General features: G+C 40.1%; 2 protein-coding genes across 3 annotated transcripts in view; both read right to left on the bottom strand.

Annotated features, from left to right (window-relative positions):
* The window catches only part of LOC118334158 (transferrin receptor protein 1-like), an 18,041-nt gene extending 9,967 nt beyond the window's left edge, over positions 1-8,074 (bottom strand). Inside the window, exons 1-2 of the mRNA XM_035669977.1 lie at positions 7,936-8,074; positions 974-1,023 (exon numbers count right to left, since the gene is read on the bottom strand). Of these exons, the coding sequence (XP_035525870.1) occupies positions 974-1,006 (33 nt within the window). The 5' untranslated portion in view covers positions 1,007-1,023; positions 7,936-8,074. The remainder of the gene's footprint in view (positions 1-973; positions 1,024-7,935) is intronic.
* A 6,096-nt stretch (positions 8,075-14,170) lies between these two features.
* Positions 14,171-18,017, bottom strand: cunh7orf26 (chromosome unknown C7orf26 homolog). 2 transcript variants are annotated; one of them, XM_035670341.1, is made up of 8 exons: positions 17,880-18,017; positions 17,101-17,301; positions 16,788-17,009; positions 16,506-16,671; positions 16,115-16,392; positions 15,765-16,002; positions 15,086-15,125; positions 14,346-14,562 (listed from the first exon to the last, which is right to left on the bottom strand). In XM_035670341.1, exons 2-8 carry the CDS (start codon positions 17,293-17,295, stop codon positions 14,346-14,348), a joined length of 1,356 nt encoding a protein of 451 aa, XP_035526234.1. In that variant the 5' UTR covers positions 17,296-17,301; positions 17,880-18,017. The 2 variants fall into 2 exon arrangements, with proteins under 2 accessions (XP_035526235.1, XP_035526234.1); XM_035670342.1 differs by lacking the exon at positions 17,880-18,017 and having other exon boundaries at positions 14,171-14,562; positions 17,101-17,295.
* Between the last annotated feature and the right edge of the window lie 1,013 nt (positions 18,018-19,030).

The following is a 19,030-nucleotide window of genomic DNA, read 5'->3' as shown; positions in this document are numbered from 1 at the left end:
GATAGATAGATAGATAGATAGATAGGATAGATAGATACTTTATTTATCCCGAGGGAAATTCTAGTATCCAGTAGCATACAAAACATACATTAAACATTAAAATAAAATTAAAAATATATATTATTATTATAACACATTAAGGATGTGAATGTATTAACAATTATCCTTAAATGTTCGAAAAGCAGCAATACAGGTTTGGGTGCGCCTTTTTAATAAAGCCATACTTTATTACAAAAAGGCATTACTAAAAGATTTAGTAACATTGGTAAAGCTATGATCAGAGGTCACACTTGCCACAGACCCATGAACTGTGCACCTGAGCTGCAGGGGAGATGAAAGAGGATATCTGTGGTCTGTAAACTATTGATGAGTGGATGACCTTTTAAACACCTTTGAATGGCTGTAGGTTGTAGTAAATAATGTGTGCATGTTGTAAAAGTTGGTAAGCCATCAAGTCTATAGACTACAAAAACATGATAATTCATGTTCCACTAAAAAGTCTGCAGTCATAATTGTTACCAAGATAAAAGAAAAGCTCTGCTGTCCTTTGTTGTCCGAAGTTGTCAAAGGATTAAAAGAATGAATGATGATGAAAGAGCTAAAAAGACAAAAGCAGGAGACAGCCAAAAATAAACCAACTTCACAACTTGGCAGAAGTTCATTCAGCTTATAAATCCTTTATAACATTTGTGTCATTTGAAAGCGGTACAGTCACAGTAGTTATAGTTATAAATAAATCACATTCCCAATCTTACTAAAGTTGAATTTACAGCACTTCAATCATATGCAATATTATCCATACTGAAAATAATCTCAAAGTATTTGTCACTGAGAAGAGAAGAAAAAAAACATCCAATTATGGAACATGGAGAGTTACAACAACACCCATTTCTGATAATAAGGTGAGGATAATACCTTACGGCAAAGCTTGTCATTTTAGGATTTAGGCTGACACACTAGTTAGGATACTCACAATTTTGGATATCGTTGACCGTGCCTGGTCCATTGCTGCTTCACAGGAATCTAAAAAGGGAAACAAACAAGGAGTCTATTAGTGAAGCATCAGGCCTGCAGACTGATCGGTTGTTGTTACCTTTATCACAGTTTGTTTCTAAAAATGACAATCCACTCTACACAGTCTAGTCTACACAAGGGATGAATGTTTTATACTCAAAGACAGATTTTAGGTAGAGTATTATGTACTTGTAGGTATAAGTGTCTGTACAGTGCGTTACTGTCTCACTTATGGGAATAATGGGGGTGCCCAAAGAACACGTCCCACCTCTTGTCCAAACATCTATGGGGTTTCCTTTGCTGCCAACTAGAAAGGCAGCACTGTTTCTAGGCACAAAAGACCAGTGTCCAGTGCAGGTCAACACAGACTCCATGCCTTCATGTGAACTCCATTGCCAGAAGAATACAATTACAGAATAACTAGCCTCCCACTAGCTTTGATCCAGAAGACAAGCCAAACCAAGCAAGGTTTCAATTCAAACAGAGGAACAAGACCTGAAATGCAACTCTTCTGTATATATTTTCTTAAATACTGTGGAAGAAGAGGCATGCGTGTGATCGTAATCAGGAGAGAGGGCGTGCTCTGTATGGTGCTGCAGATATAGGAGGTCAGACTGGTCCTTTTTATCCCAAAACAAACATTTGATCGTGACTGATCAACTACTATTACTTTGCTCATGTAGAGTATTGTTTTCAGCACAGTTCCTATACGTATTATTATACCTATACCAGAACAGTCATTTATTTTATGAATGCACATTAAGGTATGAGAGAAACAATGTTGCAGTATAGAATTTATGGCAGCTCAGTGAATTTTCTATTGCTTCACTGATATCTGACACTTGGGACACTGCAGAATCACTTTATGGCTTTCTCTGGCATTTTCTGAATGCTGGCTATGGACTGCCTTTGAGTAACAGCTGGGACAATTTTGTGAATCCAACCGACTACATAGCCTGCTTCATGATATTTGCCAATACTAAAGGAAACCAAATACAATGTAATTATTTAAAACTTAACAGATCAGTAAAGTCAATAAGAGAATTTAGCTGTGGTTTAGCCGGCAACAGTGTATGTGACTATCGACCGTGGTCAAGAGGAAAAGGTTGACAAGTAGTAGAACACATGTAGTAACTCATGTACTGAAAAGAATAAATTATTTGGTTAACATGAGAAGTATTAACATGTTTTGACCAATCTGGTTTGTTTCGTTTCTTCTTTAGTGTACGTGTACCTGTACAACAACAATGTAACTATTCTACTGTAATGGGAAGTTACTCAATGAGTGCTATCACTTCCTTGTTCTCTATAAAAAGCACAATGGTGGGCAGGTGTAGTTTTTTGTTCAAATAGGTGTAATACAAATGGATGTGAACAATAGAAGGTTACATCATGTTTCTACAACAATAAACACTGAACAATGTACATGAAGACAACTCAAATGGCTGTCCAATAGTTAACAAGGAACAAAAGGCTATAGAACATCTTAGTTAAGGGGCTCTGTTGTTCACTTGACGCAACTCACTTGAGTGCATTCTTGAAGATGCACTGGAGAGACGATACCAGTGCCTTGCACAACAATTTGATATTTCCAAACTCATCTTTTTCACCCAAAAGAGTGAAAATCAACTGAGATCTACGCATTCAAAGCCTTTGCAAATTACTGCCAAACTGAGCATTTGACAGTGAAATCCTCTGACAGAGGTTTATCCATGAAGAGCTAGTAGTATTTAACAGTTCCTTCTACCATCCAACTGACCTTTAAGCCATAAGCAAAGCAACTCTTAACAAACCCTAATCCCAGTTTTAGTGTGGAGACGTGATGACTTGACTGAGAGAGCACCAATGAGCTCTCTCCTACCCTGTCAGACCTTGAGAGAAAAACAAAACTCTTCAAACGACCCTGGTCTTATCGAGCCTTGAGTTAATCCAACAGCTCTTAATCAACTTGTATGTGAGAAGTAAATGGGCTCAGGGGTTAAACCACAGCGACTGAACTTCGGACTGAATGAAACCGTTTTGTTGACCGCAGGTTCAATCACAAACCACACAGTCCAAAAACGGTCAAACCTGGCTCACTTTATATCCCCACCATCTGCTCAATGCAACTGCAACAAAAGTGAAACTGAAAATAAGAGAAAACTGAGCCTGTGTGTGGTGATTACGATGTGTGCCGCGCAGCTAGACAGCAGAGAGAAACTCTTAATGACCCCTACAGGCCAATTTACAAGCTCCACTGGAGGGAGATCCTAAAGTGGACATTGCGTGAGGAGAGCTTGTGTGAGCAAATGCCAAGGGGACAAACGATCAGGGAAGCCTGCCCTAATTTGCAGCTCCAAAGCATGGCCTTGCTTCACTCCAACAGCAAGCCTCCGAGACAGCATAGATAACAGGCCTAACCTTGTACTCCAAGTGCATTTCTATAAAGCAAATGAGGGCGCAGACGTGTTGGAACCCAGCCATACAATAACTTAACTGGCTATTCTAGGCATTATGAAGTACAGCTAACTTTAGAACATAGTTGGCTTCAGACCGCCTCCCTTGCCTTCCATAACCTTGTGCAGGGTGATACAACCCCACTAAAAACAAGTAGTTTAGATGTAAAAGGTCACAAAGTAAAAAAAAAAAGTGAGTAGCCTGACATTTTGTCTTATTCATAGCCCACTTTACAAACACAACCTACAGACAGCTGTTAAATATGGACTAAAAAAAAATGGAATCAGAGCAGGCTAAGCAGCTTTGTAAAGCTAATTGCTCTCCAAGATGTCTATAATCTTACATACCAAACATACCGGACCTTAATACTTTAATCAGATTAGCTACTCTTTCAGTTGAGACATATGGATATGAGCAATATAAAACACACAAAACACAAAATCAAAAATGCACAAGTATGCGCACAAACAAAAAGCAAACTCAAACTCTCAACTCTTAACAGTACTCCACCAACTCCACTAAAATGTGTCAGCCAGCTTTACGTCCTTGAAGGGGGTCATTTGCTAGTAGCAGTCTGTGACCATGACTAGGAGGGACAACTTGTATCTCCATTGAGTATTTTTTTTTTTTTTTAGACACATGCGTGTAAGAGATAGTAAGAGCAAAAGTCACGCCCTTCTGGGAACTGCACTCACAGGCAATACCTGTTAGTCAAATAGGAAAGCATGCTACCCCGCCTAAACTTAAACAAGAAATGATGTTGGAGCGAGTTCATGTACGCACTGAGCAGTCAAGGGCAAAACAATTAAATGTGTGGAACTGTTTTGTAGTCTCATCGGTTATCATCATTATTTAAATTTAACCTCAAGGACTCCATAGCCCTGCAGACAGATTAAATATCACCATTAGCATTTGACAGGCCACAGGCCACTTTATCTGATTTCCAAGGTCAAACATGTTGCTAAAGTAGCTTCCTCATAGTGTTAGGTCAACCAATTCCTTTGAGAAGAAAAAACAGTAGCCATTGCTTCATAAATAGGTTATAGAAGCTGTGGCAAGAAGAATGTGTTCTAACATTACAACAGCACTATTGTGAACTCAGCTGAGGGTCACTAAGGGGGTGGGGGTGGGATGACGGGAGGATGGGTGAAGAAGTTGCAAAAATGCCTTCTCTCATACAGTAACTGAATCAATCACACTCATTCACTGAATTGACTAAAAACGTGTGAACATGAATGTTATATTCCACTGTTAGCTTACACTTAAAGTCAAATGTAGCGGTACACTATAAACTGCTGATATAACTCAAGTTACATACAAGTCAACATTACATACATAATTATTACCAGTCAGTGCAACCTCAAATACATCTGTCATAACAATGACAATGTAATAACTATCATTTGGGTGTTAAAGACCTATCCTATTAGTCTAAAGCCATCTGCCATCAGCAAATTGTGTGCTTGTGTGAATATTCAGCAGTTGCAGCAAAACTTCAACTCATGTAAAAACAATCTGTTGCTTTCACATTTCATGAAATGGTATGAAGGGATTTTACGGAGGCAAATAGTTCCTGTTACAGTTAGATCATTGAAGAGTTCCTGGATCTGCACATTAAAATACCATATAATTAACCCGGTCTAACTAGTGGTTGAACCTTAACTGGAAACAAGCACAATGCCAGTAGGGAAAACCTCCAAGAGACAATGCAAAAAATACAGAAGGGCCTATCCAGAGCCAGGACTCCTATTTTCAAGTGATTATACAGTGCGGAAAACACGCCTGGGAATATTTTATTCAATTTCTGCCTGCAGATCCTCCTGAATGTGACACACTGGACCTTTAACAACTATTTTTCAGTCTACATAGTTATGGTTTAGTAAATTGAGTTCAGTAACTCGCTTCAATTCATCGACTCATTCTGGTCCCCCATGGCAGTTCTGATAGTTGTTCCCTGCAGTTATATCTGAATAAAAATAAATAAATAAATCTCCTAGATATTCGGCCATTGTAAGTTCTCATTATTCTTTCAGTCATTCTTTGGTTGAGTTACTGTTTATTTCTAACTGATAAATAAATGCAACTCTGCAAGTTTCAGTGCACATGCAAACCTGGCAACGGAAAATTAAATACATACACTTTGAATATCATTAACTCAAACTCAGTACAGGGACATAAAAAACGTTGGCAGTAAAAAAAACGTTAAAAAAGGGAGGGAAAGTTCAAATAAACTAAATATTTACAAGCCCTAACAAACTATTTACATACACACTATAGGAAGTCTAATCTAGAGATCCGGGGATAAAGAGTGAGAGAGAAGGTCAAACTAACTATTTACCTACAAGTTATAGGAACACTATAGAAAGAGAAAGTTATAGAAAGTTGCTAAATTGCTGCTAGTCGCTTTTAAGAAATAAAGTCGCTAAGAGTGTCTGAAAAGTGGCTACATCAGAAAGTAGCAAAATTGGCGACACTGGCTTTCTATGACTGATTCTGTGTGAGCTACCTTACATTTTTCAAAACTGAACACTAATGATTCAAATGCCGTGATGTGACATGATGTTCCAGACATAATTTCATTAAAATGTCTTAACTGTCCAGAATTGTCCCAGACACATTATCTTTGTGTCCCAGGTGCCATTTTTTTTCCTTTTTTTTTAAAAAATGGTCCCCAAGCCAACAGGACATCTTTAATTTTGAGTGCTGGGTGTACTGCACCAAAAATATGAAAGACAACTAATTCACCCGTTCACTTTTTTTTAAATGTCTCACACAAATACACTCTTCAACAATTATACACACTAACAGTTAAATATAGATATGGAAGCAATAATATAGTGATATAAAACTTGATTAATTTGATAATTTTCTTTATTTGGGAGTTACATTTTAAATCCCCAGTAATAAATACATTTACAAAGAAAATAATAAACTAGATCCAGATTACTCTACAAGTTTTTGGCAACGGAACTCCTTCAACTTTATGCTTGTTGGACAGAAGGAAAATAGAGGGATATATATATAGGAAATAAATGAGGGACACAAAAAGACATGGGGATAAAAAGAAGAATGAAAACAGGGAGAGCAGGAGAGGAGAAGGGGGGAAAAAAGTGAGGTGTGGGAGACAAAAGGAGACGGTGAGAAAAAGAACGACAGGGGGAAATAGGAGAGGAGAAGGGGAGAGGGGTCAGGGGTGCGAAGGAGTCATTGTGCAGTGGCAAATCATGTGAGAGTCACACTGGGGAAAAGCTCCAAGTAGCTCATGGGAAAACGAAGTAGAACAGTGAGGCAGGCAAATCCCATTTATTAGGTCTGCACAAGACGTATTCTTAAAGAACAGCAGCACATTCTGAATTATGGACGGGAACCAAAACACAGGACGCAGCTGAAGCCTATGAAGAGGAGACAATGGCCTCTTGTCAGCTTTAATCAGAGTTCTTGTTGTTTTTAAACTACAATGCAGGTTCTGGTGGTAGTAGTACTCTATAAACGGATGACCAGGTGGCGCTGCAGTGTGTACCTGTCCTAACACTGACAGAGGATACTCAAAATGTGAGGCAGTTGAAAAGAAACTAAAAAACAACTAATACTACTACAGATACTTAAAAAAAGAAAATGAAAACGCAAGCAGGTCTCTTAACACCCCCTCACTAAAACTTAACTAAAGTTCTAACAGTGTTGCTGTGTATGTCACCTATAATGCAAGTTAGGCTTGTCAAGTCCACCTGCTGCTAGTCTGAACCGTGTGTTCAATGCTTCCACCACACTATACCACACTGCCATAGGGCCATCTCATTCACAACCAAATCCACTTCCCGTACCAGCAAATATTAACATAAACTCTCAGAGGCATTTCACCGCTCCACCTAAATATGGAAAGAGCACGTTGAAATCTGCCTAGACTAGTTGTTACAGCTATGAATACTGTAGTAAAGATAGCCTGGCAGTCCATTGCTGCCTGTCAAGGTCAGTGCGAGTGTCCACACACTGACACGGTAACAGCAGGAAGGCTCATACAGACAGCCTGTAGCTGACCGACCACTCAGCGCAGGGACACTGAGCTGAACGTGACCGCAGCCTGTCCTCATCATGGCGCCCTCGTTGCATTGGCAACGTGACAACCAACACTGAAGAGCGAGTCCTGTCTGAAGACAATGAGGCAAACAGGAAACCCAATAAAAAAGTGACAGGTGGCGTACCCGCACTCTTTGTTGAACACGTGAAGACCATTGGCTAGGACGCGTTTCATTCCTAAGGGTCTGCTAGTTTAAATTACTCAAATGGAGTATATTATATATATTATGTTCAATACGCAGGATATCTGGCAGTGATATGAACCCTCCAAAGATAAAACTAGAGCCGACGTCCTTCCAGAGCAGTATGTGAAGTAGTTGTTTCAGTACAATATGCTTTAAAACGCCCGCTGAGTCTGAGCTACCGTGGCTAGCAGGTAGCTTAGCTGTTTGTCACGGAATAAAGTCTCACCTTGTCTTCAACACGCTCAACCGACTCACTTCTTCTGTGACAGCCTGTGACACGAGGTTCCTCGCCTTGCTGTTTCCTTGCTATGTGCTTCCTCGCCGGGTACCCTTGACTGGACCATGCGTTACTACTTATATCTCTCGGATTGGCTGCGAGTCGACGACAGGCGTAACCCACTCAACGTCACTTCCGCCTTCTGTCTCCTTCTAGCGCCAAATGAATCATGGCGAGATCCGGTTGGGTGAGCGTGGTTTTGAGGTCTGTCATTCACTGGTTGAGGACATGTGCCGTTTGCACACTCTCAGTGAGGCTGTGTGACATTTTTATGTTTACACTCATTTCATTAATGTAATGAAAAGGTAAATTATTGTAAGGTAATTGTGCATTCGAGAAGGGAACAACTACAGCAACAAAGCTTTCAAATAAAACTACACTGCTCTAATGAGATGAGAACAGAAAGGTGAAATAAGGTCACTGTTAGTGGTGGAAAGTACCTGTTACTTGAGTATTTCCATTGTAATCTACTTTTGCTTCACTTTATTTCTTAGTAAAAAATAGCAATTAAGCTTCACTTAAATGTTCTCATAAGAACAATAGTCTGTAAGGTCTATGCCTATATGAACACCATGAGAAATAAATCAAAAGGTAAAAATAATGAGACATTATGTTGTATGTCCTCTTTTTAGTTGTTTTTTGTTGTAAAATATTAGTAGTATAGTAGTAATAGTATTTTTTTAGGAAGAATCCTATGGTTTGTGTCAGTCATGTATTACATATTACCTTAAATGACCTCCCCCCCAGTGTGTCACAGACAAATCGGCGACTTCCATCTGCTGCTCACCTTGAAATAAGAACAAACATAACTCCAGTGTGCCCAGAACTGTTAACTTTTCAGACCCCACAGTCCACAAAATAGCGTTTTCTTCTTGCTGCAGCTGTGAAAATATCAGCTCTAGGAAAGGAAAGGAAGTGCAGTGCCTATTTAGTTTGGTCTTGAGTGTGCTGACTAAGTCAGACACAGATTTTTTCCAGTGAAGTTGTCTGGGACCATTTCAGCTCCCTTTTCTAATAATAAGATAATGCAGATACAATTTAAACTTCACATGCAAGGTTTTGAAATCCTACTGAAGCCATGGTGAATTATTTAGTGCAAAGTGTGATTGGCTGTAACACAACAACACGCAACTCCAAATTCCAGCAGCTTAAAATTGAGACAATATTGATAATATGGTTATATATCACCCAATGTTATGTTCATACAGACATGGTTGACAAACCAACAGCCCTGTGATTGGGCATTTGTGGTGGGCAGGAGCAAAGCAGTCGCCAGTGGTGGTAAATTATTAGTAAATCTTTGTAAACAAGGGGTTCTTTTTACTTTTTGATAGCTGTTTTTGCAATCCCATTTATTTACCACCAAAACAACCTTAGTCAGGTTGTGTTGCTGTCCCTATAATTGCTCTTTTGGGTATCTTCAGTAATTACATGTTTATGCCCGGTGCCAGGCTGCTAACATATATTTTGTGCAAACCATTCATTGGGGGTCTGAGCTCAGGTTTTAATAAGTTTCCCACAGCATAATATTCCCACATTTTGGGTCACTTTCCATCATTGCTTTGACATTTTAAGTGGCCAGTGCAACTTACAAGAACTATATTTTCTATACCCAACATCAACCACCTTAAAATCCTCAGGTTTTTAGAACATGCATGCAGAGACCCAAGATCACACTTATACAGCTACTGTATATCTCCTGCTTAACAAAACGTTGGACATGACAGGAATTTATTTCTGTCCTCTCTGTGAGCAGTCTCACAAGCAAGGATTTAGAGCTCTGAAAGTTCAACAGCATTTTTTACAGCAAGTCGTTGTTGTAGTTTCATGTGGTTGCAGGCCAAGAATGTAAAGTCACCATAGAGACTGTTGGGAGATTTAATTCTAGTCTCTCTTTTCTGTGTGATCAGTACTCGACACTGATGTTGTTTAGCTGGTGTCAAGCAATATGTAATGATAATGCCCTAGTCTGTGTTGTTTGGTTGGATTATTAACTGTAATAATACTCCAACTGTGCGAAAACAGCAATGGCAACGTTTTCTCACAAAACAAACTTTTTAAAAATTCAGAGAAGAAACACCTGTGTATGCACACATAGTCAGAAGGCTGCAAGACCAAACCACTGTGCTGAAATGATTAGGAAACACGCCATGCAACAGTCAGTTTCAACAGACAGTTTCCTTCTTACATGTGAAAACATCCTCTTTTGTGAATAAATATCATTTAAGAACCCCTCCAGATATGTATTAAGACATATATAATAATAGTCTGCTTGCAACAATAATATGTGTGAGACATGTTTTTCCACAAAATGTATAATTTCCACATTAACTTCCTTAAAAAGACATCTCTGAATATGCAAATTCTGTTCCTTTCTTAGGTTTTCCTTCTGGACAAAATGTCTCCTACTTCACTGTAACGTCTATTCTAGGTGGATGTGCACTGGTGGCTTAAAGTTTGTACATCACACTTTACATACTGGACCAGGGTTGACTTCCTATCTACACAACACTAAACTACACAAATCATGCTTGTAGGCCCCACCCTTTAAAATCAGATTTTCAATGAGCACAGAGAAACTTGTGAAAGTTGTAAAAACATCCCTCTAGTGTCAAACTCTGCACATACATAATTCTGCACAAAAACATATTTTTGAGTGGAGACTTTAAGTAGAATTATTTTGTGAAGTCCAATGCAGAAGCACAAATGTATTTGTTTTTAAAAGGTTAACAGTTAACCAATTAAGTAAGTGTATCCCAACCATGAGACGTTAGATAAGCAATCGTTGAGGAACTTCAGATGACTTCCCGACTTCCTCCCACGTTATCTGCAAAACAACTTGATTTCAGAATGTATTTGTAGCTAGTGGTGTGGCCCTAGGGAAGCCAACATACAACAATTGTGCACTGAGTGTATATTCAATAGATTGCTGTGACATTTGCTACAGATTTTACTTGTGCCTATTTTGTGTTCCTATAAGATATATATATGCAATAATATAGTAAAATGCTATAATACAATAACTGTACTGCTGCTAATAAATCAATGAAGAATGCCTTCAGTCTACCACAATGCTGCTAAATCCAATTTAAAAACTGTTTTACGTCCTCTTCCTTAACACCCAGCTCTGTTTGTTTCCAAGGTAATGTCAATTATGAGATCAGGCTTTTCAGGATGTAAGCTCAGTGGCAAAGATCTTTTCTTTGAGAAAAGTAAATGAGGCTGGTCTCACGACAACCACAGCTGGACTTGTAATCTTTTACAGATAAACTCCTTTGTTGTGGGATCTGGCTAAACAAGCCTGTTAATGATACCTCATGCTGTATACATATTCTCTTACAGTATACTGTCTATTACATGATTTACAAAGCCAGGTGAAAGAGATTTGTTTTTATTCTTTGCCTTTTTGATGCCTTCTCATTTTGCACATATTCATTTATACTTTTGAACTGCCAGGTGCTCAGTTACTTCTGAAACTGCAGGTCATTTTCAGGTTGATTTCTGTTACTATATTGATGGCAGAGGAAGTGTAAATGGAGTCAACACCTGCATTGTAGTTATTCAAAACCAAAATATAGGGGAAGTAGTTAGTGAAAATTACTTCTCTGCTTTATGTTATTTAACGGATGAATCAGTTTTGGAGTTTGACACCAGTGTGTAGGATTTAGTGGCATTTAGCAGTGAAGTTATTGTAACCAACTGAACACTGGTCACGCCTGTATTTGATAAGTTGGAAAAGAGAATGGGCTGTGAAGCGTGAAGGAGAAATTACGCAACTTTACCTCTATGCCACCAATTCCCACACACTGGCCCTTTAAACCCCTATTGTGACATTTGTGTGATAAATGTCCAAGCTGAGCATACGTTTGTGGGCTGATGGTTCAATTCAGAGACTCAAAAGTAAAGTTCACCCATCTGGTTTATGGTTAGGTTGGAAAATTTTGTTCTTTGTGAATCGGATTTGGTGTTTGGCCTTGAGAGGTTTTTTTTTCATAGGAAACCATAATTCTGCTGTAGCTGCTGACACAGACAGTCTTACACAACCACAACACACACCTGCCAGGGGGGACGTAGACCTGCCCAAACCAAAAACTCTTCTGAAACCAACTCATAACTACATACTGTATTACCGTGCACAAAGTGTCATTGTACACTGGCAAAATCAAATACAAGGTGCAGTAGAAGGTATTGCGAATTTTGTTTTTGTTCACATTGTCAGGCATTTTCCAGGTAATCCAAGAGGGTTTTTAAATAGTTTATTTAACTCAAGAAGTAGGAGAATTCAGCCCATAAAGAAACAATCTTTCAGTTTATCACAAACATTCACATTCAAAATCACCACAAAAAAACTAAAGAAACTAAAGCTGTCAGACAAAAGTAGTGGAATAAAAAGTACAATATTTGCCTGTGAGATGTAGGGAGGAGAAGTAACATAAAATGAAAATACTCAAGTAAAGTATTATCTCAAATTTGTACTTAAATCAGAATCAGAATTCCTTTATTGTCATTGTCACAGATGTTACAACGAAATTGGTTGAGCAATCTATCCTCTGTGTATTTAAAAAAAAGATCTACGAATAATAAATAACCACGCGTACCTACATATGTAACCCACATCTATGCGCACACTCACCCACCCACACACACATACGCACGCACACTTCAGAGTAAAATCTACACACGCGCACACAGGTTTGCACTAACAGGCCTCTCTTTTCTGTCTGTGCTTTTGTTTCTTTTCTCATTCATCCCTTGTCACTTTTCCTCTTCCTTTTTTAGGAGAGGTACAGTGTGTTGCACAAGAGGATCAACCACACCTGGGACTTTGTGGTGATGCAAGCCAGAGAGCAACTTAGGTACAGTCACAGTCTCACACACACACACACACAGTCCAAACCCACTCACCCACACAGTCTAGTGCACATATTCCATGAACCACACTGACTGATTGAGTAAATGTACTTAATGACATTCCACCACTGACAGCTGCTGTACGATTTAGAGAAGCAAACCCCATATATGAACACGCACTCTCTCATCCTCTCTTATCCTCCCTTTGATCCCGCCTTTTTCACTCGAATATTATCTGTGGTCACCTTCCACCAGTCTAACAGTAATGCATCACTGTCCCAGAACAGATATCCTTATCACTGTCCCACCCATGAGCTCTGCTTGGGGAAGACCCCATACAGGGCAATCTACAGTGTGTGAACACAGAACAATCCTTCAACAGCACCCACTGTACACGTATCAAAGACAATGTGACAAAGTGACAGCTGGAATCTAAGATGTTACAACATGTAGATGCTGATCTTGGCACCGTTGTTCCAGGATGTTGTTGACATTTCTAGTATAGATATAAATATACAAGGAAGTAATGATTGCTAATTATGGCAACACTGAGAAGGATCACACATAGACATTCAGAGGTATTTTAATTTCCTTCTCAGCATACAGAACAGGAAAGATAGATTATGAGGAAGTAAGATTAAAAATAAAAAACAATCATGCGTGTTGATTAGGATTCCCCAAACTCAGCCATCCTTACTCTAAATGTTCATGCAATGTACTTAAATGTTGACGTAAAAGGCAGCCATCACTGACGCTTGTGCAGAGACTACTATGGATGATGCAATTCTCATCCTGGATGAGAGCAGCTGGGTCCTGGGGAGGGTCAAACATTTTTTTTGGTGTGCTGCAGACTGATGATATGCTATCTGTTCAATAACAGGGGCCATGCTTATGCACACAGGGCTTGGCTGTGACATCTTTGGTTGCGTAATGACCCACGGTTTGGAACAGTCTGACCAGTCTACCTTTAGATATTTATGCTTTTTGTGCTCAGTATGAGCTTCTGATGGTTTGTACACATGCACTCACATGGTTCAAATGAGAGCTTATTCTGAATCCCCCTGCTATTTTCCAAGTCTTTCTTGGTGCTGATATTTAGATTTTGTTTCTACTCCTGTAAACAATATATTTTATCCACATTACAGAGCTCTATAACACATACAGTTCACATAAAGCATTATTAAGCCTATGGCAGAGTTTTCCCTCCATGCCATATTGTACTTTGCAATAATTCGAATATGTATGTGTGACATTTGAAAGCTGATGTGTTGTATTTGCAGCAGGGAGAAGGACAACAGTGACCACCAGTGGCGGGTATAAAGAACAACCAGAGTACAGTAAAAAAATATTTATTGGACAAACATGTTAGCCTCACAGACTTTTAGCAAAAGCAAATCTGCCTATTAACATCATAATACATAATACATCACCCACACAGTAATTCATACACACCAACAAACCTCACTGCCCAACGTTCACACACACAAACAGACGCAACAAAGTTTATTTTAGTGGCTGGGTCGGAAGGGGAACGGCATCCCCGTCATGAAAGGCTGAGCGGGGTACTGAGGGTGAGAGGAGGGGTGGGTGGCTAGAGGTGCGTGTGGGGTGTGTGCAGGGTGTGTGGCGATGGGGGAGTGAGCCGCGTGCGGGCTGAAGGCCAACGGAGGGGTGTGGATGTTGTTGTAGTACATCACTGGGCCTGACAGCACCAACTGGAGCAAACTGGAGATACGAATACAAAAAGAAGTGAGGACACAGACAGATGAGGAAGAGGAGAGGGAAGAAATGTTGAGATGGAGCGAAAAAACGTTAAGTATCAGTCAGGTTTAGGCTAGGGCGGCACAATATGGTTAAAACATCATATTGCTCATTACCAAACATGATTTGGAGGCCAGGGGATCTCTTCCGCTCTACAGTACTTCATTATAATGCTATTTTAACCTTATGATATAATGGCAGCTTCTGCGATTTGCATATTGGGATTTTGATATTATTTTGATTAACTGTGGACACATGTTGTACATCACAACAAAAAAATCTGAGGGTTGAGACAGACCCACAATACAAAGAGTCCCTATCAAAACTACAATTAGCTATTATCAATTCTTTAAATAATTCTGATTTTGTGTGTGTTTATTGTTATTAGACTACAGATAACCCTTAAGCTGATGCTATGCGTGTCAAACTCTTCTGCTATATAGTTCTAGCTGAAACAAAGTAACCAGTGGCAGTTAATGGTTCTTACTTGTTGTGTGGGAGGCGGGAACAGATGGCTCTCAGGTCCTCTGTAGAGACAAGGCAACATGAAATATTCAATCAACCCAGCATGACAAGACAATCCATATGACAAGCCATCAAATAAGTCACTTATTTAGTCGCCACTTAAAGCTCAAATCTGTAGCTTTTCACACAATGTTGTCCTTTGCAGGTCTACAGCAAAGAAGGTGGAGGTGTTGTAGATGTATATGAGGAAAGTTTTCAGTTTCAGTCCTGTTGGAAAATGCACTGGCTACGAAACTGTGATGCTATTAGGCGTATTTATGAAAATAAGTTAAGTACATTGATTCTTTATTTTCAAGTGATTATACACAAATGGAAACATACCTATAGTGTGTATTCCATTCCTGCCATTAGATCTTCCTAAATGGTACACAGTGGATCTTTAAAAATGTCTTGAGTGCTTTGTAAGCTCTCAGTATGATATTGTCTTTAGTAGACAGCACAGCGGTAACTAACAGGACAGAGACAAATGGACTCTAATATCTGTCAAATTAGTTTCCAATCTCAGGTGCAGCTACTGAGTTAACCTATGACAAGGCAGGAATATTCCCTAAAATTTAAATCTAATTCATCTCCTCTATCCACTTTTCTAGCCTCATCTATACTACTTTTTATTTATCCATCTCTCCTTTCTACAATCTTACCTCTCGAGCAGAGCAGAGCTCCATTGGCCATGGCCACCTGCAGGGCCTGTGCCAGCCGATCCAGGGTCAGCTGGGACAATGCGTGTGTATCTGCGGATGACGTGTGTGTGTGTTTGTCGGCCTGGTCCAACAGCCTGGAGAGGTCAGAGGTCAACGTGGCCAAGGACTCCATCTGGAGCAGTGCCAGACGACCGAACAAACCCTTCTCATTAAGTATGTTCGGCAAAAGCATGAAGACCTAGATGTGGACGGATAATGGCTTGATTATCTTCACTGTGTATGTTAGAGGTGTTTTGTAAACTGCATATGAATGTATAATGTAAGGAAATGTGTCTAATCACACCACACACCTGTAGGACACTCAGATGGAGAGCAGAGAAAAGAGGCCCCACATCTGGCTCGCTCTCAGTGGTGCCATTGGTCAACGCCAGCTTTTTGTCTCTCCTGTAGGCCAGCGGCGCTTTGACGCACCAGCGCACCAACCCCCCTAATGGTGTGACATCAAGTGAGCTGATTGGCTGGCTGCCTGAGAGGGGCGTATTCAGGAAGGTGATTAGCACTAGGCGAGGGTCATCTTGGATCCACGAGGCAATCATCTGGAGGAGTTCTAAAGGAGGGGTGAGCTCCTCTAAAAACACACACACAAAGACATAGTTAAAATGACTAAAAGGATGCAGAACATTGAAAGAAAGGACTCCAGGTTAGTTGTTTTGGCACTTTTGTGTTATCCCACCAAAGTACCTGAGGTGAGGTCATAGAGGGTGGTGACAGCAGTGATGAACTGGCAGCAGAAGCGTGGGCTGGCACTGTGGATGTTCTGCAGGGTGGGCACCGAGCCTGGCACCATACTACAGTAGTCGTCTACCAGCACCTGAGCCAGGCGCACACAGTACACACGGTGGGTTCTCTGCAGGACACAAAAACATCCAGAGGCACATGTTCAGTACATCCATTCATTCCGACTAGCCTCACGCTCAACATCTAAAAGTCAAATGGAACACTTAAACATGTTTGAGTCCTCACCTGTAACCAGGTAGCAGCACATTCCAAGATAGGAACCCTGCCCACAGCGATTGCCATGGAGACCAGCTTGCCTAACAGTGCCATGCGACTTTCATCCGCCTGGTTGCCTTGGAGACTGAAGAGGGCTGAAAACATAAGCTGACGGACAGTATCGCGGCTCTGCTCCTGGAAACAGCTGCACATGATCTCCAACAGCTGGAGCTCCTGGAGAGCGCTCATCCTCTGGAAGAAAAAGGACAAGCGGTTGGCGGTCCACATTGGTGCATATATATTTTGGATACAGATGTATTAGGATTCAAGGGTCATGCGTTACCCTGGGTGGGGTGTTTCTGTCCTTGGGTGCGTGCAGAATGAACTCCTCCACCAGCTCCAGGGTTTTGGAGTCGACCTGAGGGGGCTGCCTCCCCGACTGCACCAGGTTACAGATGTAGATGTCCAGGTGATACAGCAGCTCCTTGGCTGCGCTCAGCACATCGCGAGGCAGCAACGACTGACGGATGTCACCCATTACCACCTAACACAGACCCACACAACATTGGACGCATTTCAAATCTCCATTATGAGTAAAAATGTGTTGTGTTGAAGAACTATTTCAGATTATGTGTTTAAACTGTAATTGATGAGTTAACTGATTTTAAACAATCAATTTAAGCAACATGGGCATAATGTTGGAGACTTGGCTTCATAAGGTCTTGGAATAATATGTGGGAGATATGTGTTTTATACTTCATGCAGAAACTACATACATCTTAAACTACATACATCTAGCTATAACACAATGCACTGATCCTCAGCCTGCCTGTCCTTACAATAAACCCGCCTGTGTACAGCCTGTACGCCGATACAGAGACAGCAGTTAGAGTCCAGTTCAGCTTTAACGTTACATTTCTATCTATCTGTGTTGTAAACTGTAGGCTCACAGCTGTTAGTGAACACTTTCCACAGCCAGCCGCTCTCCTCCATCCTGCTACAGCTAAGGTTAGCAAGGTTAGCCATAAACACTGTTTCCTGTTCCGCAACAAATCCCACCTGCGTTAGTTCTCTCCACAGCAGCCACTAAAAGGAAACACTGGTGTTTAGTGAAGCTCTTACCTCTGCAGAAAGCTCTGAATAGACTTAAATGAGCCGGTGATGACACTAGTGAGTGGTCGCAAAACGACGACGGAACCACTTCCTGCTTCTACGGAAGCCGGCGTGGGATAAAATTACGGCCATTGAGGTTTTCAGCGGAATCCATGTGCTGTTTGTTAAACGTCAACAAAGACTGTTTGATTCATTGTCAGAGTGCAAGTTCTGTAAGCATGCGGCACATGTGGAGTACATGAAGATGTGTCTTTAAGTTACTGTGAGTTAGTTTAACCCAAACAGACGTACGCTCTTTCATAATTAAAAAAAACAAGCAAACTTTCTATTTTAATCTCACATAAAACGAAAAGCTATTACATGTATTTGCTTCTGCAGTACCTTTGGATATGTTTATAAATTATGATTTTTCAAAACCAAAACAGAGTATTTTTTATTTTTTATTCCAAAATTACATTGAAGGCAATTGTTGAGTTTATATTAATAGGCCTATTCGTATTCAGTCGTAGATATTTATATTGTAAGAAAGCCTATTTTACCCAACCATGTTATCTTTGTCGAAATTGCTTATTTTATTATCTCACGCAGAATTGCGTAATTGAAAAAAATATTCTTTTCTCATTTATAAGCCTATATATTTACGTTGTAGTTGTTGATATTCTTTAGGCCTGTATGCAATGCTATTTAATGTTATTTAGTGTGATTTTCTCTGAACGCTTGCAGTACAACACTAACCTATTCTATTAAATGACCGAGAGAAGGATGTGTAATACTGTGATGTTAAATATGTGGTCACAGCAGATGGATGAACTGGGCTTTTAACTTGTGCTGTTGTGTTAATATAACCCTGTATCATTATTCTACAAAATGCCCCATTTAACTGTGAGTTTGTTGACCTCATCACACTTCGCATATCTTCGTATTTCATATGATAATCCTATTTTTTCAGAATTTGAGGATATGTTATTTACCTTTTCACCTTTTTTTATTTACCTTACATACATCAGTGGCAGAGATAGAAACGCGTATACACAGGCTGTTGTTTTAGCCTCTGTATAGAAACTATATATTATATTAAAAACACTGTAATCCCTTCTAATCTAGACGGGGGCGCGCCCGCCAGGCACCGGAGCGCCTGATGGAAAAAAAAAAAAAAAAAA

Source organism: Morone saxatilis, unplaced genomic scaffold, assembly GCF_004916995.1.
Source record: "Morone saxatilis isolate NCDOM2014 unplaced genomic scaffold, NCSU_SB_2.0 Contig23, whole genome shotgun sequence".
NCBI lineage: Eukaryota > Metazoa > Chordata > Actinopteri > Moronidae > Morone > Morone saxatilis.
The sequence above is the reverse complement of the archived record's forward strand: the minus strand, read 5'-3'. Positions and strand labels throughout refer to the sequence as shown.

Bases quoted from the DNA above. Each gene is read 5' to 3' on its own strand.
- cunh7orf26 (XM_035670341.1), bottom strand. From the start codon at position 17,295: ATGGGTGACATCCGTCAGTCGTTGCTGCCTCGCGATGTGCTGAGCGCA. The intron at 16,003-16,114 runs GTGTGTGGTGTG...GTCCACATCTAG, and splicing joins TCCATCTGAGTGTCCTACAG to GTCTTCATGCTTTTGCCGAA. The intron at 14,563-15,085 runs GTAAGAACCATT...TCGTATCTCCAG, and splicing joins TCCCGCCTCCCACACAACAA to TTTGCTCCAGTTGGTGCTGT.